Raw genomic sequence first — 26,138 nt, forward strand, 5'->3', positions numbered from 1 at the left:
GTGGTTTGATGTTGCACTGCAAGATTTCTCAGCTGCTTATGAAGAAACTCTTACAAATTACAGACTAGTGTATTAAGAAAACAGGCACTAAATTCAGTCATTTCTGTACAGATAGTAATCTGCCAGAGGGTTGGGTAGGCAGCTGGGAGAGCCAATTATGTCAGCTATCGTTACCAGATTGCTTTTAATGAAATACTACTTTTTGCAATATGAATATTAGCCCTAGTCTAATAGCAATCTCTTCTAACTCTGACATTGCACATTCAGTTTCTGTCTCTTGATTTTAGACAAAACCTGCCAGAATTATGTTATGATGAAGTAATTAAGTAATGAAGTGTAACCCCAGGTAACAGACTCCTAAACACTGTCGTTGTCTTTAAGAAGAATGTGTTATTACTAGCGTGTGTTGTAGGGTAGATTTGCTTCATAAAAATAAAATCTAATTTTTCCTATGCTGAGAGAGGCAAGTTTCTTTCATATATTGTGGTAAAAAAGAGTTAGAAGCTAGACTGCATTTGCACAAGGACGTTTGAAAAGAAGTGTTTTGTTAGGCTGCTAGACTGACATGATTCAATTTTGTCATGAACACAAGGGCTGCCCAGCATCTTTTGCTTTTGGGAGTGAAAATTGGTCTCTCCCCTTCCTTTCTGAGCTTCTTCAGATGTTTTGTTATGTTAAACAGTGCAAAGAATGACAGACTTTCTCTGTGGTGCTGCCTAAATTTACCTTTTTGTTTGTGTTCAACTTTAAATTATTCTTTCAAGTTTGCGCCCAAGGGTGGGAGGTACAAAGATGTGGAAGTTAATAATGAGATTTAGGGGTTGCCTGGGTAAAAGGGTGGTGTTTTTGCCTTGAAATCAAAGCAGAGCATTGGTCTTACTGTTTTCACATGGGTTGGTGTAGGTTAGTCAAGTCCAAGTCATGAGAAACTAGATCCTATAGTGTTGTGCATTGTCTGCATGTGGACTTGTTTAAGGAGGCTTGCCAAAGCAGAACTGCAGCTGATGTTTTAAAACTGTTCATCCTTGATTGCCAATATACTGCTTAAATCAATAGAAGCATTTCTGAAAAGCTTCTTTTCCTCCCCTGCAGTTCATGTAATGCAACAATTTTTTGGTATTTCTTTGTAAGGTTCTCTGCCCTTTTCTTTATATTTTACTGCTTTGCCTAGAAAACGGTTATTGAAGAACTGCCCATTTTCTCTAGCTGTTTGTAATGCATCTGTGTTTTTCTTCTAGAGCTACCTGTTTCTTCCTTTTATCATTCCATACATGACACAAAAACATTACATACCAATTTGGGTTTGTTCCAGGGTGCTGGTGTATGTGTCCTACTTAGTGTCCTACTTTTCCTCAGCAACTTGCTATGTAGGCTGATGACATCTTAACACTGCTACTGTGTTTGAAAGAGATTTACATGTTTTAAAAAAGGTAAAAAATTGAGGTTGCTGGCTTAGGCTGTGTATTGACAGTGACTTGCTTAATTTGATACCATCTTTTGAAGCTACCTATGCCCAAAGCATGCTTTGAAAAAAAGCCTAGACTATCTGGGTATGGTAACAGTACTATTTTAGTATAAGCTCCATCTAAGTTAGTGCTGTTGCAGTCTTGCCCCCCATATGGGGTGCTCCTGAGCATCCTCACTAGTTCAGGGAGTTTGACTGAGGAGTGTTCCCCCACTTTTTTTTTTTCTCCCCACATAGTGCCAGCTTGACTCCTTGAAATTGGCTTGCTGAAGGTTTAAATAAGGAACGTTGCAAGGCAGGTGTAAGTATGCATGTCTGAAGAAAAAAAGTGAAATGCAGAATTAAAGCAATTCTGAGTTAGACTTAAACTGTTGTGGTAATGGAGCCTAAAGTGTTTTCTGCAAACTCCTTAATGATTTTTAATGTCTACTCCAGAGAGAGTTAATAATAGCACTTAATCAATCTGGAAATCTAAGCAGTGAGGAGGCACAATTTCATTGCATATAAAAAGGTATGTAGATAACAAGGAACAAAGTGTCTGATTGAATAGAGGTAGCTCACAGCCAATACTCAGTGAACATAACTGAACCTGTTTGACATTTCACTGAGGCTGATCATTGTCCTCTTGATCCAAACTTGTGGGAAGAGAGGTGTTAGATGTGATCTACCCAGTGTGTTTGCAGTGGTATCCTCATCCTCTGTCTTCAGCAGCGCAGGCCTATTGGAGCCTGGCAGGCTGTGCTGCGGTTTTTCTTGGTAAGAATTTAACCTGTGCAACCCATGTGGCATTGAGAAAAGCATACTTTATCTTGGCTAAAATCTACTAACTGTACAAGTCTGGAGTCCACCCGCTGTGGAGCTCTTGAGCGTGCACGGTGCTGCAGCATTGTCTGTGCAATTTCTGTGGGTATCAGGAAATTTTCTCTTCCTCTAAGTGGAAGACTCACAAAATGGAAGAAGCCCAGGAATGCAGTGAGTAAAACGATGGCAGCTTGCATCAAGAACACTCAGCTCACACAACTGATCAGTGAGCTACGCCTCTGGCTTTTGCTGCTGTTTGCTGCAGTGCCCTGCACAATTGCTTACCTCTACGTACGTACCTTCCCAGTGCCCTCTCTTACAGCTGGGACGTGGTGCAGCTCCTGGCATCGCTGGCGATTAGCACCTGGGCTCCTTTGTGTCGGGCAGAACACACCTTCCTGCCTGCCTGGCTGCCTGCCCAGAGCATAGGCAAGGTGCTTTTTTTGACTGGCAGGTTCAACTGCAATTTTTTCTGTGTTTTGCTGGCCTGATTGAGATAAATTATATTGACAGAGTGCTTCAGGAATTCAGGATGGAGGTGGGGGAGGCAGCGAGGGGATGAAAAATTAGGGATGGAAGGATAGTCTGGAAGAAAACCTGTACTGTGGTGCATTGGAGGTAGGGAGATGGAAGCTTGCTTGTTTGGTGTGGACACAGATTCTGAAATGTTGTTTTTGTGAACCTCTAATAGCTGGTGTGACCATTTATCAGGAAGAGAAGATTTTCTTCATTCTAAAAGCAGTTTCATTGCTCCAGTTGCATCGTTTCACCTGCTAATCTTTTTGTCCTAATTTTTTTTTTGATAGCTTGTACTTACCAGGTTTGATTTGAATACTTTGTTTAGTAAGATTATGGCCTTAAAGCTTCCCATCTTCTTGATCGGATGTAATGACAAGTACCTGATAGTTGTGAGCTCTTCTCCATGTTCCTTCCATGTTTTCTAAATCTGAGGGAGATTTCATGTATAAACATGTACACGTGTAAAAAGCTATTTTGGAAGTTTGCTGTTTCTTTTATGTGTTTTCAGGGTTTTATTTTGTTTCAAGGTGTGTGTGTGCGCGCGCGCGCTTCTCCCTCCTCCCTACTTTACTGGTGGATATGCTTTTGCATTTGCCATTTATTGAGTGGAAATACGGACAAATTGGAGAAGAAAGGTTTAACTTTTTTTAAATATACTCTCTCAGGCTGATTACATTCAGCATTTAAGGCATCATCTGCATCTTTTTCATTCAAGATCTTGTTTGAGAGCATTTTTCCCTGGGATTACTCCATTCTGTTGATTCCTTTCATGCATCCAGTCTCTAGGGTTCTCCCTCTCGCCACTCCCCTGTATCTGTGATTATATACTCTTGGGTTTTGATTAAGTTTTGGGACGCTAATGAGCCAGCAGGGAGTAAAAATGGTTAACAGCAACAAGAATGAAGAGGAGTGTCTTGGCTGCATTTCTATATCTTGTGAAAACAAAGTGGATTAAATCAAGTTCTGGAATAAGAGAATGCTTATCACTTTGCACTGATCCGTGCCCAGTTTTTGCACTAAATAGGAATTTTTCCACTCAAGCTAATTCTCCCTTTCTTCAAATGCAGTTTGTCTACACAGTTCAATAGTTATCTCTGATTTTTTTTTCTTTCTTTAAAAAAAAAAAAACAAAACCAAACCTTTCATGATTTCCTAGGTTCTTGGAGTAATTTCAGGATGCCTTAAATGCTGTCGTCTTGGAGTCACAGCCTCTCCAGTTTTCTTGACTTTCTAGCCATAATAAAAATAACTCCATTATTTATGTTCCCAATTGTACTGTGAATATTTTAATTGAACTCAGTTCCCTCTGTGTAGATCATCCTTGGAGCATGCACCTGTGTCTGATTTGCCCAGTTGTTCTCTTAGCATGCCAATATCTTGCTCAGCCTGGATAGCATTTAACTGGGAGCGATGGAGGAAAAGCTGTATGAGACACGACAAAATGGTACTGATTACAAATACAGTATGGTTTTGTCCTAAGGATATGGAGCTGGGATTAATTTTACAGCTGCAGGGAAGGGGGTTAACTTGGAGTGCTTACGTTACCACTAACTAATTGCTAATGACACCCAGGGCAAGCTGTAGGGTCCTACCCTGTATTCAGTGTGACCTTGGAACGTGTGCTGCAAAAGATAATGGCAGCTTCAGTATTTTTAATATCAGAGTATGTGTCTTGTTTAGGAAAATGCACCTTGGTGCTCTATAATAAATAGTTTTGTGGGTCTTTCAATTCTTTAGGTTTATTAAAATGTTCAGAAAGCAAAGGGTAGACATAAAATACTAGTATTACTTCCTGTACAAATGTTATTCCTCCTCTCACTGTGTGCTTTGTGTTATCATCTAATTACCTTGAAGTTAATTCCATAGTGCTTATGTGTCTCAGGCTCAGGAAATGAGCTATTCCAGGAAGAATTACCTGCAATTAACAAGCTGATAATGCAAAGCAGTTTGTTTTGAGTGTACACAGTTGTAAATAAGAGCAAAACTGAACCTGTGACTTCCAGAAGCAGACAGGGGTACGTTCGGAAAAGTCTGTAATGATTCTTTTGGAGGATTCTATGAAAAGTTATGTTTCCTTCATTACATTCCAACTTTTACCTGTTTATTAGGCTTGCGGCATCTTTCTGAAATTGTTGCTTTGTAAGAATTTGAAGCACACTTGTTAATGCTGACATGCATGAGCATTGATCTCCAAACCTGCAACTGAATTTATGGACTTGAGGAAGTATTTGCTTAAACATTCAAGTACAAGTGGGGCTGGTGGTACTGAGAGTTGTGTTCCAGTGTATTACTGCTGGTCCTGTTCTTCCCCATCTTACTCTTTTTTCTTTCTCATTACAGGTCTTGATGCAGAGTTGTCTTACGTGAGGAATGATGTGGTTAATCGCTATGCGTTGTCCTTCAATCTCTTAATACCCAGCGAGACCAACAATCTTCACTTCAGCTGGCATGCTAAATCCAAGGTAAGGAGGCATAACTTCTCTGTTTGAGTACTTGATACAGGATCTGTATTGCTTAGTGAATACCAACTATTATAATTTAATGGCTTTTTTCCTTTGCAAAAATTAACGTATGCTAGAAGAATTATTTATGTGATTGCAGGCAGTAGGTTAAGATGATATGTATCCAAACTGTTCCTTTTTTTGGTTTAGAAAGGTTAAGCACTTCTTTTGAAGTATTTTTTTTACTTCTTGCAATCTGTGTGTATATGTACAAACTACGGGCTGTGGAGTCTCTTCTGGTGGTGCATTGAATACACAGAAGGGGCAGCCATGAACTGAAGCCTCTGGAAATCAAATGTAGAGCAATTGTGTTCTAGAGATTTCTAGAAACATATGCTTGGAGACAAGAAGAACCTATAAAAGTAGCATCTAGTATGTTATTAGTGAGCCTCGATTGGACGGAAAAGGATTTTTGTTTCACTTAATCACTGTGGCTGAAGCATGCAGCAACAGCTGTCATAAAGATTGCGTATGCTCTTACATTTTGAAGGATTTCCAGTTACTTAACAACTTATTTTTGTATATGAAATGATCAGTTTAGTCTCTGCCAGATTTTTTTTTGAACTTGAGTGATGGTTATTCTTCTGTCCTTAAGCAGGAAAGACTGCAGTAGGAACAGTAGTATTTAACAACTCCACCAATGCAATTTCTGAAGATTCCTTCTGCCAGCGTTCTTCCCTTTGAGGTGTAACTTCTTATGAGATGTGAATTTTGGCCTGCAATGGTATGGGGTAGACAGCAAGCCAGCCCTTCCACTTGATATCGTATTCCACCTTCGCAGGCAGTTCAGTCAATTGCCATTTGAGTAGGACCTTTGAAGGAGTTTTCTTGTTACAATTTCAGCCATGAGCTACCTGCATCACTGTCCCTGCCCTGAGTTTCCTTGGGCCTGTCTGTGAATTTTTAATAGGAATTTTTGAGCTTATGTAGCCCTCTTCCACTGCTGTGATTGCACCACTCAGCATCTTCTGTGCTAAGTTTGTAGGATGGGTGTAGTGCAGCTTATAGGAGCTCAGAAACTGGGTTATGTTTCTACACTTGGCATCTTGACTGAAAAATAAATTGAAAACATAAATGCATCCTATTATGTTTTAGAAAGGGAAAAAAAAACCCACTAATGGGGCAAACAAAGTCAAACCAAATTCGTTCAAGTGAGTATGGAGGGATAGGATGAATTTCCAACAGGAGCTTATGACTTAGTTACAATAGGTCCTGTACTTTTTGATGCAGAATCAGCTTCTTAAGTGGAAACAAAATAAACAAAATCTTGCCTGTAGTTGAATAAACTGTTTGTAAGCAATTTTGGCTGTGTAGGTTATAAATCTGACTAGAGGAAGGGGAATTTTTTTGAATTCCCATGGTTTTAACAAACTGGCTTTCGAACAAGTAAGTTTAAAAGTATCAGCAAGTGAGGTTTGTGGTGTGTTTTTTGGGGTTTTGTTTTTGTTTTTAATATGGCACTTTAAATTCTGCCCCAAATTTTCAAGAATGATTTCAAGAGTGGCTTGTATTTTGGCTTTCTTAATTTGAACTGTCACAAAAGTCTGATACTTAGACTTCATATAAGAAACCTTGAATTTGGGCACCTAAAATCACCAACATTCTTTGAAAATAAGCTACAGTGGTTTTAATTTCAAGAATTATGAAAAGGTATGTAGCATTTCTTTTTACTGCTGTAGAGATTTCTTACGTGTTTTCTGTCTCCCAACTATTGTTACAGGTTGAGTATAAACTGGGATTTCAGGTAGATAATCCCATGGCTATGGCTATGCCCCAGGCCAACATTTCTCTACAAGGAGAAGTTCCTCGCACACTTTCAGGTAAACTTCCCACCCCCCGAAAGTGCGCAGCTAGTGCTGATACTAATAATGCTTTCTGGTGGTACTTTTTTTTTTTTCCAAAATGTGTGTAATGTTGCATAAGACTGTAATTTTTCTGTTAAACCTAATATGTTTACAGGCCTTCTGCAGCAGTTATGACAGCTAAAAGGGTATTACAGATTGAGACTATAAGTCTGAGAGTAAGATTTTTTTTCATCTCGTTTAGTGGAGGACAGAGATTTTCCTGGAAAGGAAATGCAACATTTTTTTATGTATATGTACACACACAAGCTTCCCATTCTCTTTCAACAATAATAATTAACAATTGCGTGGATTTTAAAATCCACGCCTTTTAATTTCTCTAGCATGTAGAGATGACATTTCAAGATATGTGGGAGCTGTTAATACATTAAAGTGCTTATGGTAAGTTTAAAACTGAGAAAACTATTTTGAATATATACTAGCTCCTCCATAGAATTTATACTGGAAACAATTGCATTTGTTTCAGGAAATGTGCAAATGATCATCATTTATGCTTGTTCAAGTATGGTTCCTCACTGTCTTGTGCTCTGTTAGATACTTGAGGCACAATAAAATATATATTGATGGTTTTGTTGTGTACAACATTTTTGTGAAAGCAGACATGGGAATTAGGCTTGTTGCATCTGCTCTGTTGGCATAAATAATACTGGTATATAAGCTAGAAAGTAAATAATGTCATATTAGTTTAAGCTTTGATTCCCGTCAGATTTGCGGAGACCAAAATACTTAATGGTTGTGAAAAAAGCTAACCTTCTGTCCTGGTTTTGGCTGAGATTGAGTTAATTTTCTTCCTAGCAGCTGGTATAATGTTGTTTTTTGCATTTAGTATGAGAATAATTTTGGTAATGCACTGACGTTTTCACTCGTGGCTAAGTAGTGTTTATACCAAGTCAAGGATTTTTCAGCTTCTCATGCCCAGCCAGCAAGAAGGCTGGAGGGGCACAAGATGTTGGGAGGGGACACACCCAGGACAGCTGACCCAAACTGGCCAAAGGAATATTCCATACCATATGGTGTCATGCCCAGTATATGAACTGGGGCGAGTTGGCTGAGAGGTTGGGAGGCAGGGGTGGGGGGAAGGCACGGATCGCTGCTTGGAAACTGGGCATCGGTTGGCGAGCGGTGAGCAATTGCATTGTGCATCACTTGTCTTTCTTGGGTTATATTTCACTCTCTTTTTTTCTTCCTTTTCATGATGATGATTATTGTTATTGTAATAATATTTTATTTTTACTTCAATTATTAAACTGTTCTTATCTCAACCCACGAGTTTTACTTGTTTTCACTTCTCCTCTCCATCCCACCGGGGGAGGGGAGGAGTGAGTGAGCGGCTGTGCCGTGCTTAGTTGCTGGCTGGGGTTAAACCACGACACCTTCATAGCATTTGAAAAAGCAACAAGGAAAACTAAGTTTTCTGGTTTTCTGTGGTAACGGAGGTTTCTCTTGTGACAGCACTTTAACTCCGAAGCTAATGGATGGCTAATGGTCATTTATCCACAAATAAAATTTTAGTAATCTGTAAACTTTTAATATAACTCACATAAATTAATTTAAAATATATGTCCTTTAGTGCTTTAATAGTTATCTGAAATTACATGGCATGAGACTAAAATAGCATTTCTTAATAGCAAGTTCTTTAAAAATGTACATTGTAAACATCATTTAAGAGACTTTTATCATTTAAATGTTCTTTCACCACAATGTCTGAGAAGTGCTCGAACTTAATTGTTGTTTGTTTGCAGTGTTTCGCGTTGAACTCTCCTGCGCTGGCAGACTCGACTCTGAGGTCACAATACTAATGCAGCTCAACTTGACAATTAATTCATCAAAAAACATCACAGTTTTGAATTTCAAACGAAGGAAAATGTGCTACAAAAGTAAGACATTAAGTTTCAAATATTAAAAAACTTCTAGTGTTAAAGTATGATAGGAAAAGGGAGTGGGAAGGTATATGATCCAGGACATAAGTAACAGTTCTGGAGAGGGTAGGAAGAAACCAGGTAAAATTTTGCCTTTCAGAGGCAAATGGGTACTTTTGGTAAAAGCAGAAGCTGATGAATGAACAAATTCCCCAAGTGTTCTGCTGCACTGACTGACCTTTTTACATATATAGCAAAAAGCATTTTCTCTGTTGTGCTTGGAAGGAAGCAACTAGTTTCCTCAAAACTGCAGCACTCTGAATATTTAAATTGTTCTAAGAATTACCGACAAAATCTACTTAGTTTATAAATTGTGATAAAATTGGCTATTTAGTGAATGCACGTGTTAGTCTTTGACTTGGAGTACTAAATGATCTTTGGTAGATAATACCGACTTCAGAAATCCCAGATTGACTCTTCTGCGTTTTGAGTTGGGAATCTGCAAGCGCAGTTTATTCTTGGATTATTACTATCTCCTGTTGCTTCTTCCTAGAAGTATTTTCATAGGCATTGGAAGAAAATTATTTTGGACAATCCCAAGAACTGTACCCTCCTTAAAAATGGCTGTGGTGTCCTGTTCTCAGGCAGCATTTGAGGATGGCCACCTCTCTATTTACATGCTCCTCCTGGCTCTGTTCAGTTTACTTGGAGCCTTTGAGGACAGTAGTAGGCTTTTTGGAGGGGAGTTTGTCACTTCTTTTGGGTATGAATGTCTAAGGATGAACTTCTGGAAGGTGTGGGTGAAAGAGCTAGTGTGGCTTTTTAGCACATAGTGTTGTGATACTCATGTTACTTGCATTGATGTTATGGAAAGACCATTCTTAATTCGAAGTGTATCTGTTTTTCTAGTGAAAATGGTGGTCTGGCATTTTTACCTTTATTTCATGTTTTCCTAGGTACTTTTTCAAATGTTCCAAGTGGCAAAGTCAGCACTGCTTATGCATTCATAGCCTACTGAGCTGCTGAATATGCAGAGGAGGTTTCCATAGGCACCACACAGTTATCTTGGTGTGTGAGATAGAGCTACTTCCTAAATTTTGCAGAAGTGATTCTTACGAAGATCATGTTTCTGTAGGTTCCTAAAAATGAAATGTCAGTGGCTTTTTTGATATATGTTGATTGGTATAGAGCATCCGGGGATTTCTGATTTAATTTAGTGCATAAGTAGAAAATATGCAGGAACTTGCTGGCAGTTTTGCTCAAGGCATTCATAATAGTTCCTCCTAAAGTTTAAAAAAGGGAAAAAAACCCCAAAACCCAACCAAAAAAATGTCTCAGATTTCTCCCTCTACCAGATTACTTTTTCACAAGTTTATCAGGCTGAACTGGCTTACCAAGGAGTCAGAAGGGGCTGTGCTGGGAAGGAAGCAGCTCTTCATGGCTGGGAGCAGGAAGGAGGATGCAAAGTGGGACTGCACCTTTGCAGCCACAGAAGTCCATTATATTGCCTCAACTGCATGCAAATCCTCAGGGAGGTTCATCTGAAGTCGTCTCCACAGCCTGCATTCCCTTGGTTTGCACTGCTCCTCTTAGTGACCAGACTCATAGTAAGCTTAATGAAGATTTATCCCATTTCTAAAGGACTACTTTCACACGTGAACCTGAATATTGTCCTTGTGTCTTTTGTTCCATATTTATGAGTATTTAAATAGCCATTAGCTTTTTCACCCTTCAGTTTTAAAACACTTGTGACTGTAGCATCAGCCGAGAAGGCACAGTGCCCATGGGTGCATCTCTTAACTTCTTCCTAGGATGAGTAGCGTTAGTCTGGAGCCAGAATTTCTTCCAAAAGGTCAGGGTAGTATTGATTGAACATTCAAGAAAATATTTTCTATCCTGTAGTAACTGATTCTGTGAGGTCTTTGTTGTTTAGTGTCTTAGCATACACTCACATACTCTGTACCTCCTCTTTCTACTGTCTGCTGCTTTGGACTTTGGTGGACAAACCAGAGGGTTTTTTGAGGTAGGTAGATTCAGTGGGTTCAAGCGTGGCCTCAATGGACATATGTATCAGTGATGAAATGTATCTGACCCATGTGTCTTAAGTGCGACATTTATTACACAGTGCTTAGGTATTTAAAATGGAAATCTAGAGATAACTATAGTCCTTAAGCCAGCTCACCTATCTGGAAAAGCAGATTTGTTTTTCCATAAATGAGGCAATTGACTTCCTATGAAGGGCTACAATAATAAATCTATACCAAACTTAATGTTTTTTTCTCATCTGTCTAGAGCTTGAACCAGAAGTAAAACCTCCAACATCTGATAAAAACAGCAGCAAGGCTCTCTGTAAGTAATCTTGAGTGTACAATGTACTTCAGGTGTAAAAAAAGAAAAACTTGTGATGTTCTTTCTATGAAAACACTCTCCAGGTAGTCTGCACTGTACGCAGTATTTTATTTTAATTTGGTTGGGGTTTTTGGTGTTTGGGTTTTTTTTTTTTTGTAATTAATTATTTTAACTGTGAATATATACTAGTGAAGAGGAAAAAAGCCTATTCCAATTCTCCTAACAGCTTTTTTTTAAATCATGTCTTAGGAGCTCTGGTTTCTGTACACGACTCTGATCTATTCTGTTGACTTTAGGACCTGTCTGGTTTGCTGTTTTAACTTGTCAGTATTGAATGAATACAATGAGGTAGTTTCTTTCACTCCTTTTCTAGCTGGAAATATCATTGACTGACTATGCTCAGCCTCTGTAGTACCCACAATGTAAACATTTTTTCCAAAATGCTTTTGGAAAGTAGTGGAGTGCATTGCTCAGTTTTCTCTTTACCACCCATTGTCTTCCAGGGCAATTGTTCTCCACGATGCATGATTTAAAATTGGGGATGGCTAGGGCTACTGCTTCTTCCTGCCTCTAGCACGAGCTGAAGGCCAGTGCAGCAGGCAGCCCTCTGCTGCCAAGGTGCAACTGCAGAATTTTGCCCTAAAACTCACTGCAGTTGAGATTCTTTTGAGAAAGAGGATTAACTGTCCTGTTAACACTGCTGTATAAAGATTCAGGTCAGGGGGCTGTTATCCACCCATCATACCCTAAAATCAGGAGGAGAAGCTGAAGTTGTGTGCTCTGGCACATTCGATCAGTGAGTAAGCACCACTATCACCCTGCACCTAAGTATTAGTCTCATTTTATTTACTGTATTGGTGTGTGTCGTGGTGTGCAGGTGACTTCTGCTCTTCCAGCCCCAACTAGCAAGTCTGTGCCACTTGCTGCATTGGGGCTCAGCTGCACTGAAGGCTGGGTTTGTCCATGCTCCTACTGTGTTTGCAGCATGGTAGCCATGGAGGAGGGACAAGGGGTTGTGCAAGGTAGAACCATCAGGACCAACAAGACCATTTTAGGAGGTTGCTGGCTAGCTTTTATCCTTCAGTAGGAACCCTCCTTTTGTCCCAGTAAATAAATTAAGGTATCGAGTGGCTTGCTGGACCCTGCCCTGCTTTGCTGCAGCAGGAACTGTGGTGCCCACTCTTCTGCAGGTTACCATGGTCTGCCTCTGCAGGTGGGCTGCTGCTCCCTGCTATTGTGGGACCTGGGTGGCAGGGCACTGGGGACAACAGCAGTGCCCTCCTGACATGTCGGCCTGCTGGGAACTAGCAAAATGTCATCTGTTGTGGAGTTTGTTTGGGTTTTTTTGTGTTTTTTTTTTTTAATTTGTTTTTTCTTTTTTGGTTTGGGCTTTTTTGAGAAAGTTTCAGTAACTTTTCACCTTTCTATTTCAGTCGATCCTGTAAACGCAGCTCCCACCACTTCTACCCGTGTGTTTTATATCAGTGTTGGCGTGTGCTGCGCTGTTATATTCCTGGTGGCAATAATATTAGCTGTCTTGCATCTCCACAGCATGAAAAGGATAGAGTTGGATGATAGGTATGTATTCAAGCTTTTCAAGTGCATTTTTTGAGACACTTTTACTCAGATTTGTGGGAGTTCTGGTCTCAAAATGAACACTCTGTAGTAGCTTGCAATTTCTGCTCTTGTTGTCAAGCTGTAGCAATTAGTACCTGTGCAGAGTTGTAGTAAGTGTTGTACAGCAGAAAGGCAGCAGTTGCAGGTGCTCTCCTGTTTATGGGTTGGGAGGGTTGGGACTGTTGGGTTTTTGCCAGAATAGTTGTGTGGAGGACACAGAGTGGGAAAATTTGGACAGAATCAGATCTACAGGGATTGTCAGCCTTGAAGGAAAATTTGATAGATACCTGGGCACACTGAAAATGTTAGGGTTTTGTTTGTGTGGTTTTTTTTTTTTTTAACTGACTTCTGCAGGAGATCGAATTTCAGTTTTCTCTGTTTTGATTGATTTACCAGTATTCACTTTGGCCTTAGGGTAAAGTCTGGGGATTACAACTGGTTGGTTATAAAGCTGAAAATGTGGCACTGTCCCAAATATATTTTCAATACCAGAAAAAACAAATTGGCACGGGCATGCAAAAAGGACTTGTAACATGAACCCAAGGGCAATAGGGTCAGCTGAGTGGGGATTAAACACCGTGGCGGAAAGGAGGCTGAAAAAGCAGGTGGACTGAGGCTCTGCTGAGGCTGTGTGAACAAGCTCCATCAGATGCAACTTTTCAGAAGCAGGCCGTTTTGAAACTGAATACTTTGGAAAACAGTTGGGGCCTGTGGGTGGTCACCCCTGTTGAAGGGACATTTTGAACTGTTTCTGTTCCTGCCTGCAGCCTCTGAGTAGCTTTCTTTTCATCTTCCTCTCTATCCATTCATCTGTTTCTTTCTGGGTTTTTTTTTTCTGCCATTTACTCCTCTCGTGTCCCCAGACCAGTTGTTTTTTTGGGGAGTGTTCGTGTACTAAGTAGTAATGGTTTCTCAAGGCCTGATTATCTAACTTGTCAGCTTTTCTCAATTAATTTGTGCCTAACTGTCTACTGAGGGTTTTGAATCAATAGAAGGTGTTAAAGGATGTGCAGCTTGCTTTAATTCAGAAAGAAAAAGCATTACATCTATAGGGTGCGTGAACAGTGTCATCTGCAAGTTTTTGAGAGACTGTCTCAGCCTAGCATTGTGATCAAATGTCCTTTCATCCACTCTGTTGTACTTGATTTCTGTGGAGATACATCTGTGAAGTTTGTGCAGGCAGTGGGATTTAGTTCTTCAGAGAGCCATGTGATGACTTGTTTTTTGAGCCCAAAGGTGCCAGACCTGACAAAACCTTGGATGGGCTCTTGTGTAAGACCTGTGGTCAATTAGTGTCATAGCAAAGGTGCAACAGAGGCAAAATGTGCCTGAAAAATCAGGATCTGTGGAGTTTTGTTTTCAGAATGGGCAGCATGCACAGGAGCCAGCAAAGAGAGTGCGAGGTGATGTTTCAGTGCTTGGTTGAGAAACTCCTTCTGTGTTATAATTTAGCCTCAGTGTTATGCACTAGCATTACATATGATCAGTGACTGCTTGGTATAGCAACTAGTCAAGGAACTTGTGAGCGAAGAAACAACTTTTGATTTGATTTTGAATAGCAAGCTCAAAACGTTGCTGTAAAGGGGTCCTGAATCAAAGATGATAATGTCATCAGGGTTAATGACCTCCCAGGAGCAACAAAGGCTGGAAAACCCGCTGCTGTTGCTGTTAATTTCAAAAACCAGAACTAAATAAAAAATGGGGAAGGTTGTTAAACAGAAGCTAAAACCAGGCAGCTGAGTTTACAGGCTGCACATGGACTGTTTAAGAACATTGTATTGAAAGTTCAGAGCAAATGCTTGCATACCTCCTATCAAAGGCACTTGAAAAAGTGCCAAAGAAAGTTAGCGTGGCTTAACAGCACGATAATGGAGGTTATTAAAAGCAAGAAGGCATCGTTCAAAAAGCTGATGGGGTATGCAAGTGAGAAAACTAAGAAAGCTCATAAACCATGAGCAAGTTAAACCTAAAAACCAGAATGAAGCTAACAAAAAAGGTAGTTTTTCAAACTTGCAACAGGCATAAAAAGAATAATTCCTTTTTCAAACTTGCCTGCAGCAGGAAGCCAGCCAAAGAAATCTGTAGGGCTAGTAGGTGATCAAGTTACAAAAGGAGTTTCCAGCCACAGCAGGAAAACGAAATGCAAGTTCTGCATCAGTGTTTAATGCAGTGACCATGCCAGGACACTTCTTTCTGGGGAACTCACTGGAGAGTGGATCATATTGAAGCAGCGTGTAGATGCAACAGTGCAAACAGTTAAAATAAGCAGCAGTAAGTTGCCAGCACCAGAGAATATTCATTCAGAAAGTCTAAAGGAAGTGAAACTCGAGTAGCTAGACCAGCAACTGTGGCTTTCAACCTTGTGCTAGAAACTATGCTGGAAGCCTACAAGTAGAAGACAGTGACTGTGGGAATGACTTTAAAAAGGGTTTCCAGAGAGATCGAGGCTAGCTATAAATCAGTAAGCCTGATGTTTGTATTGTGAGAATTGGTAGATTCTGTTCTAAAGAAAAAATTCAGCAGGTGCATCAGTGATTATGATATAATGGTGAAGAGTTGACTTGGCTTGCCTTTTTTTTTTTTTTTTTTTTTTTTTTTAAGGAAGTTTTGCTTCAAAGCTAACAGTGGTCCTTGAGGGCATCACCAAGTATATCTAAAAAACCTGCAAGGATGGCTAGCACTGCTTGGTCAGTGCTCAATAGCAGCCCGAGAAGCAACTGGAATGTTGATTATTTGGCAAGGCAGAGGGTTATACCCCAAAACAATCTCTTCTTTGTTCTCCCGATACAGTCATCAGAAGTGAAGAAGCGTCTAAGTTTCAAAAAAGAGGGGGGTGTTTGTGTATGTTTGGGAGGGAGATCAAAAAAGCTTCTTCCGGCCCTGCCATCTGAGGTAGTACTGCCTTTGCCTGCAAACTTTCTTGCTTGCTCTTAGGCTATTAGAGCCACAACAACTCTTTTTGTAGGATTTTGTCTATGAGGATAAGATAGAAGACATCCTGCTACAGTTTAAGCTACAGTTTGCCTGTCTCTTGAATAGTATGTGCAGCTGTGGTCTTTTTACCCAAAGAAAATATCTCAAAAGCACATTGTAGGTGGCCCTGGAAGGGGCAACAAATATCCTTAGAGAGAGGAACGACAGAGTAGACTAAGGCAGTTGGGTCTGTAAAAGAGAGCTGAGAGGGGTACAGTGGTATAGGGTAAACAACTGTTTGCAGTAATGAGCTAGGGAATGTCTTTTTGATACTTGCTCCAGCACAGGGCAGCAGATAGAGCTAGCAGCTGGCATGCCCAGAGCAAGCAAGAGGAGATCACTCTGGCTGAAAAAGCTAGTTAAGCTTTTCAGGGTGTTACAGTTGCCTCTCTGTTTGGCTCAGGCTACTGCTTTCAAACTTCTGTAGTGGTTGATTCTCAGTGGGATGTTGGTACCATGAAACAAATGCATACAAGTCTTCTCTGGAATATAATAGTTTTGTTGTTTCTGGTATGACAGGGTGGTTCTTGCAATAAATGTTTTGTCACCTTGATTTTTCAAAAGTGGGGAAGAAGGCCTGGAAAATAGAGCAAATTCTGCAAACCAATATGAGGAAGTTGTTCACACTTAAGGGACAGAAGTGCTAAGATTTTTGAGTTACCTAAAATACATTTTAATGTGTGAGAGACTTTAAAAATGCCACTCTTTCAAAGTCTAGCCTGGAAAATCTTCTGATTTTAACTTTGATAAGTTAATTTTGAATTTATTGCAGTGGTAAGCAGTTATGTTCATGTCCATTTTTGTTTTAAAACAGCATTAGTGACAGCAGTAGCTCACAAGGTTTGTCCCAACCTTCCACACAGACGACACAGTACTTGCGAGCTGACACGCCAAACAATGCAACGCCAGTAACCAGTAAGTGTTAATCTAATTACAAACCCTTGCAACGGACCCTCTTGGACACAGCTGGAGTATTTGGTGGTAGGGGTCACACTGATTTAGTATCCAGTAGAAGAGCAGAGCATGAATAATCTCCTGGCTCTGTCAGTTTGCCTCTGAAGCTCATGTGGTGTGTGGTTTTATCCAGCCATGCCATAGTCAAGATTGAGGCCTCCTTAAGTAGTAGGGCCCAGGAGTCATCATATGAGCATGATACTGTGTTTTGTCCAATGGGATAATCTACCTGTATGTAGATCAGTCAGCCAGAAAGACTTCACCAGTATCTGAAGCATCTGTTTTTCTTAACACTGGAAAGAAGCTGCCTTGTGCAGCTCAAGCAGAGGGTGGTATAGAGCTGGAAGAGGTAACAGCAGCTGGAAGTACCCACCTAGCCCTAGGATCAGTTACTAAGTGGAGACCAAAGCAAGAGATGTCATTAGCATGTATTACTGATGGTTATATTACTCTTTTCATCTTGTTGCTGCAACCTGCAATGGAAATGAATGGGGAAAAGGCTTTACAAGGGGGATATATTCATGATCTCTTTTTGTTTACAGCTTTGCTTGAAAGAACATGAAATAGTTAAAAAGAGCAGTGAATTAAAAGGAAGGGTGGCAGTAGTTTATGTACTCTGTGATAGACTGATCTGGTAACTGATACTAGCTATGTTCTGTGTTAATTCTATAATTGCTGAAGGTATTTATTATCTGTGGAGTGTTTACTCCTCCAGTTATTGTCTGTCTTCTCTAGTGGAGGGATATCCCATGTAGGATTACTCCAGGGAGGGGACTGTTCAGACTGTGGGGAAGCTGGACAGTGTAGGGGCACACTTGGTGTGCAGTTCCTTGGCAGTTCAGTCTCATTGGACTGACCATGAGCCTTTCCCTTGTGCTGGTATTTATGCTGCTAGGCTGCAATACAATTCAGGGAGCTGAGCCAGCCAAAAACTGACTACTTTTGTGGAGTGATGGGTTTTTGGTTGACTCGGGTCTCTGAACTGGCCTGTAGGCTAGCCGTATGAGCACCAAAGTTGGTGCTTAGAGGGTATGGGTCTGCATGACCGAGCACTGGAAGAAGGCAAGACTTAGCCCAAACTCAAAGGGCTTAAGCTACTGCAAAGCCTGCTTTGAAAGATCTAAAGTGAGGTAAGGGTTTATATTGCAAAGTGAGAAAAATGGGGGAGTCCGGCCAGAGGAACAAACTATCTTTCTTTTAAGCTCAGATTGCTGTTTTTCTCAATACAGTGGGAACTGCCAAGCTGAAATAGTGTTCTGGCACTCCTGACCTTTTCAGAAAGTGTAAATTAAATGGCTCCTGTTTTCATCTACTGCCACCAGTGATTTTCTTTTCTGTAATGCTCAATAGAATCATAGAATCATTTAGGTTGGAAAAGACGTTTAACGTCATCGAGTTTCATATTAATTGCCTGAAGAGACTTTGTTCACCAGTCTAATGAGTAGAGTGCTAGGTAAATATAATGATTAATTACTTGATTTTTTTTTTTTTAAAGCAAGCAGTAAGACCCAAAAGTCTCTCCCATTGTCTTCTGATTGTACTTAGTAGTGATACTGACCATTCCGGTTCATGAGGGAGCACTGCAGAAATGTTGTGATTACTGTTCAGCCCTGCTGTGTTTTCCCATTTCCTCACCATGTGAGGAAGCAGGTGTTTAAGATTGAACAGCAACTTTGGGAAGGTTTTGGCTTTCTTCTAAATTGTATTGTATGTCCCTAAAGAAAACCCCTGGAAACTCATTACTGAGCCTCTGGGAAAAGGGGAGGGGACCAAGCCCATAGTGATGATTATACCCTCCTCACCTTGACAGGCGTGGTAGCCACCACGTCTAAATGGCACTTGTTTGCTGTGTTCAGTCGTTGTTGTTCCAGAAAGTCTCTTACCTGTTTTGGGACACCCATAGTAGCACAGGGGACAGTGAAAATGAATACAAGAAGAAAAAAGGTTGGTTGCACAAAATAAACAGGAAGAACATTCTTGGTCCTTCCACAGTTGTATTAACTTTTTCAGTAACATTTAAATAAATAAAAAAAATAATCCAAGTAATTCTTAAGATTTCTCTAATAATTCATAAACTTGTACAAAAATATTCAGGCCTTCCTGACTGTATTAGTGTATCTAGATGTCTAGAAACACCAGAAGAGGGCACTGGTAGTTTTGGTTACAACCTGCTGGGGTAAGGCATCTTCCTTGCTCCAAGAAGTCTTCTGACAGTCTCTGACCGTGGTCTTTATTTCCTTGTTGTCAGGAAGGTGCAGTGTTGTGTTAATCAGCTTCAGTATGTAAGGAGTTTTGTTTACTTGGTGTTAATAATGACACTTGATCGCATGACACTACAGAATTCCTGTGTGGGGTTTTTTTGCAGATTATTATATTCGCATGACTTGTGTTTTTTGTTGTTTAATACTTTTAAGATTGATTTTTAAGATTTAAGATTTAATCTTTTTAAGATTAATACATAATCTTTTTAAGTACATGCTGCTTGCATGTCTTTATACCTGTAGGTGGTGCTGAGGTGAAGCAATGTGCTTCTGTTCTCATTATAAGGGTATTTATATTGGTTTGTTTGGCTCTGCTGGCTCCTCAGGTTATCCTACATTACGGATAGAGAAGAATGATCTTAAAAGTGTCACTCTAATGGAAGCAAAAGCTAAAGTGAAGGATATAGCCATCTCCAGGGAGAGGATAACTCTAAAAGATGTGCTCCAAGAAGGTATTTACAGGACTCGGACACTTGTGGGCTACAACATGGCGTGTATATATATATATATATTTTTTTTTAATAGCTAGATTTTTCTGAAATTAATCATGGATGATGTTTCTGATCTTCATAACTTTGGTGGAGGGGAAGAATGATGAATGCTGTTTGCATTGGGGTGTGAGGGGGTGGTGAAGGAAGTTTTCAGAATTCATTAGAATCAGGGAGTGACTAATCATGCTCAGTAAATCATTCAGCTTGTCTGTCTTAATAATCTGGTCCTTTTAAATAAAGGAAAGGGTTAGATGGCTAAGGAATGAGGTAATCAGGGCTGTAAGTGGCAAAGTAACTCACTTTTTGTAAGTTACTGCAGGAGCGCTGCTCTTAAAAAAAAAAAAAATCAAAACAAAAAATGCCAAAGTCCACAGAGACCTCAGTTGTCTATACTCATCATCTCAATTTGATAGCTTCTGATTTGCAAATCTAATCAGCAGATGCAACATTTATAGCTCTGATATGAAAAATTCAGGGATCACCTGATTCTTTTGTCTTGTTTAATATTTACCTTGGAAGTGTTCATGCACAACAGTAATTGGTTCTTGTTGATATTAATTTGGGAAATAGGCTTAAATATTTAGGGGGTTTTGTCATTAATCTTTACTGCTGCCACTTCAAGTCTTGTGTTCCCCAAGCCTCATGAGAAATCAAAGTTTCCAAAGCTAGAGATGTGAGATACTCATCCTTTGGAGGTAGAACTGCTAAATGCTTTGCATTACTGTCTGAAAAACAATGGGAGGATGCTAACACTCCCCATTTAATGTATGCCTCTAAATCTCTTAAGGAGGTGCTTGAAGTTGTGCTCAACTCCAATGTCAGTTCTGCAAAAAAGCTTCCTTCACATGCAGGACATGCTTTGTGTTCCTTTGTACTGTCTGTTGCCTATAGCTGTGATGTTAGGAGTCACCCGATGACTAGAAGTGACTCAGTGTCACAGCTATGCTTCAGATGTTTAGCACAGAGTGACAGAACTGCCCTGTTCTGTGAGATGCAGCTTAAATGGCTGTTGAATGCAATGTGGACGCAGTTAATACTGGGATCTTGTTTCTTGGCTTCCAGCTGTTATTTGAGTCTGTCAAAACCTTCAAAAGTTAGTCAGGGGACTAGAAGACAGATTCTGATGAACAATCATCAATTTTAGTTCAGGATGTAGCACGGTTGAGCCTCAGTCATCTAAGAACAAAGGAGTTCCAAAGGAGAAGCAGCGAATAATAGAAGTGTCTGCATAAAATTTTCAAGAATTCCTAAGTGCTGCCAATGGAACTTAAACATATTTTACAGATCTTGGCCAGAGATTCATTATAAACTTCACGTATCTTCCATAACTTAACCTACTTTAACATTTTAATAATTTAGGAGATTATGGTTCTCCTGTGGTGTAACCAGCTGGAAGATGCAAAGCACCAGGTCTGAGAGTGCGCAAAGGGAAGAGGGATCTGTAGGGGCCTTTTGTGTTGCTGGGCTTGTGCAGCACCTAATTCTGAATCTGCTTCAAGCTCATTGTACTAGGTGTAAGACAAAAATGTAGGTGTCTTTTTTTTAAAAAAAAAAAAAAAAAGTTTCTAATGGAATAGCTATGCTGTAGCAAATGGAGCAGATGTTAACAGTAAGCGGACCTTTACTGTTTTCTGGTGAAGTAGAGAAATGGCTTAGATGTTCAGTCTGGAATACAAACAGCATAATCTGTAAAAACCCCAGAGGAGAGTGAGGCAGAAGTAGCATGTTCACAGTGCTGTCTCTAAATGTTATAGCACACCAGAGACATACAATTCCTGCTAAGATATAAGCCTTTCAGGGTATCGCTAAAAAAAAAACCAAAACCAAAAAAAGCAACCAAAAAAACCCCCAAACCAACCAAAACAACAAAACCCCAAACTGTGGACCATACAGGCATGCTGTGTTACAGTCTTATTATGTCTAGATACTGGATTGCATGAAAATTACTTTCTAGTCATAACTGCTTTTACACACTTCCCCATTCTCTTTCATTCCAGTATTTACAAATAGATAGTTTGATACCATAACATGTTTCAGTACAAGATGCTGTCTTCCCTTTGACTTTTACATATTATCTGTATATTGGAAATAGGTATTTAAGGCACTTTCTTGATGTCTTCAAGAACCAAGATAGGAGGGGTTTAGTTTACTGTTAAATAATTCGTGCTGTATATTTGTGGTTGCCTTGTCTCCTTAGTTAAACTGCTTCTTAGTGAGATTACAATTTGAAGACCCACTGTTTTACAGGGATTACCTGTAGTCCCAGTGTAGGTGATAAAAATGTTGCACTGTCCCCGTCAAGTATTTAGAAACCAAATAAGACCCATGCTTCATGCCGGAAGATGTACACCAGGCTAAGGCAATCCTATCACAGATCTTTCAACCTAATCGGACAGGAGAAATCAATGGGAAAGGGATGTAACGTATGAATAAGCTGCATGAAGATGATTGCACACATGGGTACCATGGTAGTAGTGTGACAGAAAAGTGCTGCCAACTTGAGTTGTGTAAAGAGTTAATTCTGTGTGTTACCGTGCTGCAGTTGTTCTTACTCCAGCTGTTCAGTGTAGCTCCTCTTCCTGCAATTGAATCGTTAAAATTTTGTGATGGAAAAATCTTGGGAGAGACTGAAAAAAAAAAACCCAAAAACAACCAACCCCAAAAAAAACAAAACAAAAAAACCCAAACAAACCCAACACCTTCTAGCTGAGGTGAAACATTTGAATAATGTGATACTGTTGTTTTCACAGTGTTCCATGGGTACTGGTTGGCTGAAACCAGTATTTCCCTATGAACATTTCCAAAAATATTTAATCTTGTGAGAAATGTTTTGACTGGAGAATCCCAAACTGGCTGGATGACATGCTTGTCCCCCTAAGTTTTAGTTACCTAAAACTTTCAGCATTTACTGCATGTAGTTCTGAATCCACCTCGTGCTGGAGAGGTGGTTGGTTTATATATTGTTAACTTAAAGCACAAGTCCTGAATGCCCCAATTAATTGCCATTGTTCCTAACTTTCTGCTGTGGCTGATATGTTTTAAGGTAGTGTTTTCTTAAGAGATACTCAGTTCTGTTAATGTTATCAGTGTATTTTAACCACGTAATACTTACTAATTGTATGTTCTCTTCGTAGGCACATTTGGACGTATTTTCCATGGGATTCTAATAGAAGAAAAAGACCCCAGTAAAGAGAAACAAGTTTTTGTCAAAACTGTTAAAGGTATGCTTACATAAAGGAGTGGGTTTATGTCCAGTTGTTTGGATTGTAGTGCATGCTGAGTGTATCAAATCTCTCTCTAAAACCAAACCCCTCCTCCTCAAAATATGCAAATGGCTACTGCTTAAAAAAGCAAAAGCAATTTGGATGCTGCCTTCAGCCAGAGAGAACAGAAATCTTATATGGAAGAAAAATGTGTGTGCTTTCCACCAGTGCCTTCAGTTATTGCGTCTTGAATACTTCTGCTTATGATTCTTATAAGTTGTGTTCCCCCCGCCCCCAGCATGTTATTGTTCTTTCCATCCACAGCCTCTTCCCCTGCAAATTGTTGAAAAAGGTACCTGCAATGCATCTTAAGAATTTTTATAAACATGTGTGGCTGTACAAAAGATAGGGCATAGTTTCTGCTATCCTTAAACTTTACTACTGAAGCATCAGAATTGCCACTTAAAACTTAATTTATACAAATATAGCATCTTTGTTCAAGAAATGCATTGTTGGAGTGATTTAAATTGATAGGTAGACTTAAGAAACAACAAGGTAAGTCTAGACGAAAACCATATTACATATATCCTACATATATATTACTTATATCCTACATATATCCCTTCCTCTACAGTCATCATTGTAAGAGTTCTCTAGTAGCTTACAACACTTTTGCTGAATTCCTTGTGCAGTAGTTGCTTCATCAGTTATTTTTGTCATTTCAATTGGGTATATTATTGCCTTTGGTTTTTCATTTTTAAACTTCTCTAATTCTTTCTTTTAAAAAAAATAAAATAGGTTTCTATAAGAATTTCAACTAGTTTTAAATTTTTTTGCCCAGCTAGTAATTTTTAAAGGTACTAATTTTAAAGAGGAAGGTGGAAATTGGTGAAGCTGCTGAATTTTGTTGTTGTTGAACCTTTCTGCTACCCATTTATTCTGTGCCATTTTAAAGAAAAAAATATTGCTTAAAGAAGGCAACTTTCTGTTATTCTTGGTAAGTTTCTCACATGATCGGATGCTTGTGATAATAAAAAAAAAGTTTATGTGGAAAGCCACTTAGAAAAAGATTCACACTCACTTCAAGGGGAGGAATTTCTTGAAGTCAACCTGATTTGGAATAAAAGTAGCTAAAAAAGGGGTCCCTCCTTGAAACAGTCTGAAGTGGCAGTTTGGGATGGATGCTGTTGCATTCCTTAGCTACACGTGGTTCTTTATGTGGGCCTAGCCCAATCATATGCTTTTGACAGTGAAGACAGGTCAGTGCCTGATACCATACCTGCTGCTCTAACAAATTATGTTGAACTTAAAAAGGTCCAACATGTCAGTACTATGAGCCAGGTACCAGCTGTGAGTAATCAACACAGGCAGTGTGAAATTACCCTCCTTTCCTGCCTAACAAATCCTTACCCCCTAATCAGCCTGGTATGGCTGAACTGTAAGGTGGAATGGGTACCAACAGTGAAGTATTGATTCGTGGGCAGCAGGAGGGTAACCTGTGAGTAAATCTCTCTCAGCGTTGAGTCAGGCAGCAGAGCTTGATCTGTGCTCTGGAACAACTGTTTGTTTCTGCTAATGGGATTCACAGCAGGCTGAACAGTGAGGATTTGCTGCTCTTGCTTTTCCTGCTCTTCTCTTGCATGTCCTCAAGAGCATTCCTAGATTCAGAGTGACAGTTATTCTCATAGTCACAAGATACTTCCATTATTTCTTCAGGAGTGCTTCTGAGGTGGTACACTTCTGTAGCACTTTTCGTCCCTCTTGAGTCCAGAGAGGACTTCTGAAAAGTAGATATGCTGCCCCTTTGGAAGATGTTGGTAGCTACCATTTAGCATGATGGTGGCAGCTAGAACTGTGTCATCTGAAGTAGTCATAGCCTCTTATATAAAGGCAAGTATTTTCTTGTAGTGACTTCTAGCAAGAAGCAAAGGAATGTCCTCTATTAAAAAAAAAAAAAAAGTTTGCTTCTTTCCAGTATTTTGGGAATTTTTCCTGAATTGTGCCCTCTTCTGTTGCCCCTCCCTGCCAAACAGTTCTGACTGTCATTTTGCTTTTATTTGATATAGTTTCCAAAAGCTTTATCCTTTATCACATGAGCCTGGTGCTTCTCTGTGTTTGATAAGGCAGTCTAACTTGGGGCATCATTCACCAGTGTTATCTTAATCTGTGATCCCCTTCACTGTGTTATTTGGTGGTTCGCTGCCCTGATTCAGAGTCAACAAATGCTACTGGTCTTGTGATCCCCCAAATTGTTGTGAGCTAGGAGAGTTTGACAGCTGTACAGCACTACTCAAGCATGCTTACTTTTTATAGCATTGGATTAAATGACAGAGAACACTTGTGAGAACAGATCTTAATTTAGCTGCCTCCCATCACTACTTATCTAATTTGCTTTGCTAAAATGGGGCTTCCAATCCGCTCTTAAAGCTGCACTTCTCCCTTGCAGAGGCTTGTATTTTTGACACAGTGCACATCCTGATTTCTCTAGCCCTTCCCTTTGCAGTGAAAGATTTGTTAGCTGTGGTGAACTGGAGCATGGTCTTAAGGGAGTAATGGTATTCACATAATTGTTGTCTGTAGAGAATTTCTCAGCTTTAAAAAGGATCTATATGGACAAAGTTTAAAATAGATTTTGCTGATACTTGTCTGTGAAATAATACTGGTTTGGGCAGTGGAAAGTTGCTAGGAAAATAACTATAAACATCCCTTCTTGTCCTTACAGCATTTAATTTGCAGTGCTAATATTAAGCAGCTTTGTCTTTGTACCCTGGCTGTGATAGCTGTGTGTGCAGCTGGGTCATGTAATAAGTTGGGAATTTGATCTGCTTGGAAAAAAAACCTGCAAAAATTCTCTCTTAAGCAGGCTTTTTCCTTGATCTTGTTCATTCTGTGACCACACACACTGCTGTTTTGGCACAAACACAGGAGTAGGGCAGGACCACAAAAGCAAGATGGGTATGAGAACTATGAAACTGATTTAAGTATCTCTGTTGCTGAAGGCACGAAAGGAGCCTGAGGGTCATGGAAAAAAAACAAGGAAGAAAGGTTTTGTCTGTGTAGCTGAGTTATCCCCCCAAAAATGTACTAGCTACTCCAGAACTGTCTTGTTTTACCCAGTGGTACACTCTGAAATTGATAAAGTCCAGTAGTACCGCAAATGACAGAGAATAATGGGAAGAGGGTGTGGGGTGTTTCAGATCTTCTGAAAAAATGTGAACTGAAATTCTTTCAGCAGGTGTTGTGAGGAGGAATAACCTTCTTGAGAGGAAAAGCACCTCTTTCT

At 39.8% G+C, this 26,138-nt stretch overlaps 1 protein-coding gene across 1 annotated transcript in view; it reads left to right on the forward strand.

Annotated features, from left to right (window-relative positions):
* Nucleotides 1-4,195: 4,195 nt before the first annotated feature.
* The window catches only part of RYK (receptor-like tyrosine kinase), a 46,934-nt gene continuing 24,991 nt past the window's right edge, over nucleotides 4,196-26,138 (forward strand). The window contains exons 1-9 of the mRNA XM_010561284.1: nucleotides 4,196-4,229; nucleotides 5,126-5,247; nucleotides 7,007-7,106; nucleotides 8,891-9,025; nucleotides 11,300-11,356; nucleotides 12,790-12,934; nucleotides 16,761-16,861; nucleotides 19,488-19,613; nucleotides 22,787-22,873. Of these exons, the coding sequence (XP_010559586.1) occupies nucleotides 4,196-4,229; nucleotides 5,126-5,247; nucleotides 7,007-7,106; nucleotides 8,891-9,025; nucleotides 11,300-11,356; nucleotides 12,790-12,934; nucleotides 16,761-16,861; nucleotides 19,488-19,613; nucleotides 22,787-22,873 (907 nt within the window). The remainder of the gene's footprint in view (nucleotides 4,230-5,125; nucleotides 5,248-7,006; nucleotides 7,107-8,890; nucleotides 9,026-11,299; nucleotides 11,357-12,789; nucleotides 12,935-16,760; nucleotides 16,862-19,487; nucleotides 19,614-22,786; nucleotides 22,874-26,138) is intronic.

This window comes from Haliaeetus leucocephalus, unplaced genomic scaffold (assembly GCF_000737465.1).
Source record: "Haliaeetus leucocephalus isolate CR32 unplaced genomic scaffold, Haliaeetus_leucocephalus-4.0 Scaffold143, whole genome shotgun sequence".
In the NCBI taxonomy this organism is placed as follows: Eukaryota; Metazoa; Chordata; class Aves; order Accipitriformes; family Accipitridae; genus Haliaeetus; species Haliaeetus leucocephalus.